General features: G+C 58.6%; 1 protein-coding gene across 1 annotated transcript; it reads left to right on the top strand.

Moving 5' to 3' along the window:
- Nucleotides 1-362: 362 nt before the first annotated feature.
- On the top strand, nt 363-5,395 carry LOC112063015 (NUT family member 2G-like; the record flags this gene model as incomplete). Its single annotated transcript, XM_024117949.1, has 6 exons — nt 363-1,139; nt 2,096-2,224; nt 3,272-3,438; nt 3,897-4,195; nt 4,646-4,762; nt 5,284-5,395. Coding segments are annotated over 6 exons (1,601 nt in total), but the record flags the coding sequence as incomplete, so codon positions are not given.
- Between the last annotated feature and the right edge of the window lie 281 nt (nt 5,396-5,676).

Here is a 5,676-nt window from a genome sequence, read left to right as displayed (position 1 = left end):
CCACAAAGGGCCTTTGGGTGCCTAGAAGTTACCTAGGAGAAGGTCCCTACCTGCTAGTACGCCGGCTGAGGGGCATTTCTCACAGAGCGGATGTCCACACAGTTCCAGGTCTTGGGAGGCAGCCTGTGAGGCTTAGGTGCCGGGGGTGCCTTAGGGAGGCTCTCCAGGTGAATGCTTGCTGAGGCAATTTCTTTTTGGCAGACAGGGGTCAGGGACCTTGGTGGATGGGCGCGGACTCACCAGTGGAATAATTCTCAACTGGAGTTCAGGGCATGAAAATCACTTGAAGACATTTGCACGCTGCACAGTTTCCCTTGTCCAAGTGTCTCTCACCTGTGGAGATTTACACTCTGATGCCGCAGAAAGCCTCAGTCCCACTTGCCCATTCTCCTCCTCCATTCACTCCTTTCCTTGGCCTCAACAGCATCTCCAGTGCTGGGAACGGATGTGACCATGAACCCCGGTGCCTCCTTGTCTACTTTCATGGCAGTTCCCGTTCCTCCACCCATTCCTGGCGCCCAGCACCGGCCACCCTGGGAGCAGCACCTGCCACCTCCCATCACCCCAGCATTCCCCCCTGGCAGCAGCCTGCTGCTGCCAGCTTTCCCCAGGACGCCTTTGGTAGCTAATGGTGGCCATGGCCCCAGTGCCCCTGGGGCTGGCAACCTCACTGTCCAAGTCAGGTCACAAGGGAGGCCAGTGGAGGCCCCCCAGACTCAGACCTTTATCGTTACTCAGGGCCCCCTCAACTGGAGTGCTCCAGGGGCCCTCAGTGGGAGTGCTGCTTGTCCTGCACCCGTATTCTTAGCAACCCCTGCGATGGAGACCATTGTGACTGCTCCAGCTGTTGGAGTTACTCAGGCTGGCAAGGGAGGCTGGACCCCACGCGTTCCTCCTCAAGCTCCACAACCAGCTGCCCAGCTGGCCCCTATCATTCGCCCAGTGAACTCTGTGCCATGGCCACATGGCACTTCCAGCGAGGGCAGCCTGGCCACCCACCAGTCCTACACCTCGCAGGCTGGCTCCTCTAACCACCAGAGCGTGTACAGTAACTTCCGACGTTGGCAGCGCCTCAAGCCCCTGGCCAGGAGACATCTTCCCCAGAGTCCTGATGCAGAAGCTCTTTCCTGCTTTCTCATGTGAGTGAATGCTCAGGGGGTCCTGAGCTTATTGGAGCTTTTAGATAAAGAGGAACTGGGGATGGACTCGCAGGTTAGGTTTCTAGGGATACTGGAAGCAAGGTCTGAGGGCGATGTCCATGCTATGAGAAGGCACACTGTCAGTCATATGGATGAGCCTGCCAGTCCATGACATCATGACTGAAATGTGCCTTATCTCAACTGAGCCCACCACCCTGTGAGTCTAGCCAACTTGCTCTTCCATGATTCTCATGGTAATATGGACTGCAGACTTGCAGTCAGAGAGGGTCGTGGTGTAAGGTGAGGAGCCAAGGAGAGGATGCCGCACTCTCCTGTGGTGCCGTCTCCTTTCATACAGGACTTGAGTGTACATGGCCGGGGGAGGTCACTTCACAGGAGGGGGAGGAGCGCGGACCCAGGAGAGCGCTTTATGCTCCCCTCGACTTCATTGTTGTGGAGAATTCCCGTAGGAACAGGGTGATGGTAGAGCTCTCCAAAGGGTGTGGGCTCGCTCCCACTAGAGTTGTGAGCCTGGCAGGCATTTCCATCCTAAACCTCCGGTCCCTTGTAAAAAGGGGACAATCACACTTCACTCAGAGGACTGTGCAGAAGACTCCTTGGGCTAATCTATGAAGCGTTAGCAGATTGCCTGGCACATGCCACGCCTCATTGATGATAGTGAGTTTTATTATGAAAAGGCAACCTTGAAGAGGAAAAGAGCTCCCCAAGGCAGAGTGTCCCAGCTCTAGCCTGGGTGGGGATGGTCGTCCTCGAGTGAGTGTGAGGCGGTGTCAGCAGTAGCCGGGAAGGCTTGTCTTTGCCCTCCCAGACACCTGCCTCTCACCCTCCTGTTGCTCAGTCATGCTGTGTTGAGTGGTGTGTGGTCCACATTGGCGGGTGGGGTCAGGCAGGTGAGGGCTGGGCTGGGCACAGAGACTGACCCCGAGGGTTTACAGCCCAGTGCTTCGATCCCTGGCCCGCCTGGATCCCACCATGACGCTGGAGGACGGACTGTGGAGGGCCGTGCAGGAATGGCAGCGCAAAAGCCACTTTGACCGGATGATCTACTACGAGATGGCGGCAAAGTGAGTCAGCGTCATGGGCCCAGGGTCTGCGTGGAGGGTGAGGCGAGTGGGTAAGGGCAGGGTCTGGCCGTGGGGGTGCTCATCACAGAGGGCAAAGGAGAAGGGCTGTCACCCAGAAGAGGGTCCCCGCAGCCCAGAGGCCCTCCTGTCCTCTAGAAATCCTTCCCTCACCTTGAGAGTTTGGGTCTTCTGTCCTTCCTCCACCAGGAGCTCTGCCCTCCCCTGATTTTGACCTACCCTTGCCTTGACGTGAAGCTCTCAGGACGGGGCAGGGTGAAGCTGTGAGTCCAGTAGGGGTCCAACTCCGGCCATATGGGCTGGGCCGGGGGAAGAGCTCCACCCACCAGTCTGCTGCTTCCTTAGTGGTGGGTGGCTGGTGGCCACAGACATAGATTTGGGACCCCCTCTCCGCATGAAAAGTGGCCTGAGTGGGTACCGTGGCATCCCTGAAGAGGCTGAGGAAGCCAGCATGATGTCAGCCCAAGGGTCTCTGGCCCTTCCAGTGTTTGCTCCCTGGTAATCCCCTTGGTTTAAGAAACAAAACCAAACAAACGGGCGCCTCTCAGAGGAAAGGAAGGCCTCTGCTCTAAGCTCAGCATCCACATCGTCCAGCCTCTCCTGGGCCCTGTCTCCAGGTCTAAGTTCCAGGACTCTCAGTCCCAGCCCAGGGTCCTGGATTCGGGCAAGGACCCCTGTGGGGAACACATGCCTGTTCCAGCCTCTGGCTGTCAGCCCTTCATGTGGTTCTGGATGGGGACGGGGTGCATGGGAAAGTGCCCCCTGGATCAGCCATGTGTCTCATTGACCTGGTTCAATTCAGCGACCTGGGTGTATGCTGTTGAATGCCCTCCAGTGCTGGTGAGGCAGGAAGCCTCCCAGATCTTGTTATCGCTTCCAGGAGCAGCTCTCTGCTGTGGACAGCACCTCACAGGGCCTTGACAGCCCCAAGGCACATCCTCTCCCAATCCCTCATTCTTGGCTGCCTTTGTTGGGATCCAGAACCCAGGCCTTTTTCTCAGGGTGGCCTGTGCCTCCGTCACCCCCCAGGTTCATGGAATTTGAGGCCGAGGAGGAGATGCACATGCATAAGTTGCAGTGGATGCAGTGCGCGCAGGACCTGCCTCCTCCAGCCCCACCGAAGCTGGATCCTCGGGGGTCCCCAGCCCCAAAAGTGGGCCTTCAACCAGGCACCCAGGTTCCCACTGGAGTTGAAGGTACAGGTAACAGGGGCCTAGGGTTGGCCACTGTCCCCATGTGGATCCTTTTCCTTCAAGACAGGGGCATTGGTCTTTCAAGCCAAACAGCCACCGAGGCGGGGGGTGGGGGCGTGGGGTCTCAGCTGCCCTTTGTCACTACGGGGTATTGACTTGGTCAGTTTTGTAACTCCTCTCACACCTCCCTGTCAAAGGACCCCACACAAATTCTGCCTAAGAAGTGGGCTCGATGGGGAGACCCCTCGAAAATTGGAGGTTCCCCACTTCCTTACTGTGACTCTTGTATATGTCCCGCTTACCTCCCCTCTCCAACTGTGCATGAGGCTTCAGGTGGTTCTGACCCCGCCGACTCCCACATCAATGTCCCCCAAACAATGCCCTCACCAACGTGCGCTCGGTGGTCAGGAGGTGGACCGGGAGTCCCTCACCTTCCTTCCCTTCCTCCTGCTCTGCCTCAGCCTGTGCTCCCAGGATGGCCGGCCCCATGGCCCAGGTCTCCCACCCGAAGCCACACAGAACCCAGGGGCCCGCGGAGCCCAAGGCACCCGAGGAGGAGATTCCCCCTGAGGCTGTGAGGGAGTATATGGACATCATGGACGCGCTGGTGGGGCCCGTCCACTCAGCCACAGGCGAGTCAGATGCCGAATGGGGAGAGGACGGAAATGAGCTGAAGCAGGAAGAGGACGGCATCTACTCAGACCCGGGCCTCTTGAGCTACATTGACAAGCTGTGTTCCCAGGAGGACTTTGTCACCAAGGTAGGCTGGGCCTGGAGCCTGGCATCTACAAGATGCCAGGGCATGGAACTCTCAGCACCGAAGATCTGGGTTCTGCTCAGGCCGATGGGACTTAAGCTCAGCTCCTTGTTCCTGAGCCTGGTGTTAGGGGAGGTGTATGCAGATGTATGTGTGTATATGTCTGTGTCTGTCTGTGTGTATGCCTTTGTGTGTCTGTGTATATGCCTCTGTATATGTGCTCTTTTGTGTGTGACTGTGTATGTGCATGTTTGTGTGTGTGTGTGTGTGTGTGTGTGTGTGTGTGTCTGTGTGTGTGTGTGTGTCTGTGTGTCTGTGTGTCTGCGTGATGACCATCCCCGCCTTGTGGAGGAGAGAGGGGTGGGTCTCTGCTTTGCACTTTCCCTCCTGGCCTTCTTGTCTCACAGGCCACTCTTGGCCAAGGATGCTCACAGCCTCTTCTTTCTCTCCGAGGTGGAGGCAGTCATTCACCCTCGATTCCTGGCAGAATTGCTTTCCCCAGACCCACAGCTGGATCTCTCGGCCCTAGTTGAGGAGCTGGAGCAGGAGGAAGGGCTCACCCCCGAAGAAGTGAGTCAGGGGAGGGAGAGGGACACTCAGGGAGCCAGGGGACCCTACAGGAGGGGGGACCCCAGGTGATCCAGGGGACAGGGGAACCCAGATGACCCAGGGGAGCCAGAGGAGGGAGGGATCCCTGGTAGAAGAGGGGAGACAAAGGACAGCCAGGAAGACCAGGGCACGGAGGGACCCCAGTGACCAGGGGAGAGGTAGGGCCCTAGAACAGGAGGCCCACATGGCTCTGTCCATCCCTCCCCTGCCTGGGAGGCCTGGCATGGGGAAGGGCCCGTTCTGGGGTGGGTGCAGTGCAGGGTGATAGGAAGGAGAGGATGGGGAGCCGGGAGGGGAGGGAAGGACACAAAGCTGGGGATAAGGTGCAGGAGGATGGCAGGAATGCCACAGTGTCTGTATTTGGATTCGAGTCCTGGGGTCACCCGTCCCCTCCTCCCCCCCAGGGCCATTGTCCCACCTCCCAATGCTCCTCCTCTCACACGTGTGTGTGGAGCCGTCACTGTCCTCCTCCCTCCTACCAGCTGGTGCAGAAACGACTCCTGGCCTTGAAAGAGGACGAGGGTGTGCGGGCAGCCCCGAGTCACAGTGCACCCGGAATGGGCTCAAGTCCTTCTGAGTCCGATGGCGGCCAAGGTGCCCAGAAGCACGACCAAGACCCCCATCTAGGAGTCAGTGATGAAGCCTGCCCACCAGAGATGGATAGGGAGGCTCCTCATAGGCTCATGCGAACAGACACTGCCCTGACCAGGCCCAAAGACTTTGTTCCCTCTCGAGGATGTCAGGAGGTCTCTCCATTCTGGGCCGCACGGCTCTCCCCTCCCCAGGGTCAAAGGCGCACTGACGGGGAGCGGGAGTGGGATTGTGGGGGGTTAGGGAGGTGGGGGAGGTGTGTGTGGGCAGGTGTGGGTGGGAGC

This window comes from Physeter macrocephalus, unplaced genomic scaffold (genome assembly GCF_002837175.3).
Source record: "Physeter macrocephalus isolate SW-GA unplaced genomic scaffold, ASM283717v5 random_2477, whole genome shotgun sequence".
Lineage (NCBI taxonomy): Eukaryota > Metazoa > Chordata > Mammalia > Artiodactyla > Physeteridae > Physeter > Physeter macrocephalus.
Note: the sequence above shows the minus strand (reverse complement) of the source record. Positions and strands in the feature narration are given on the sequence as shown.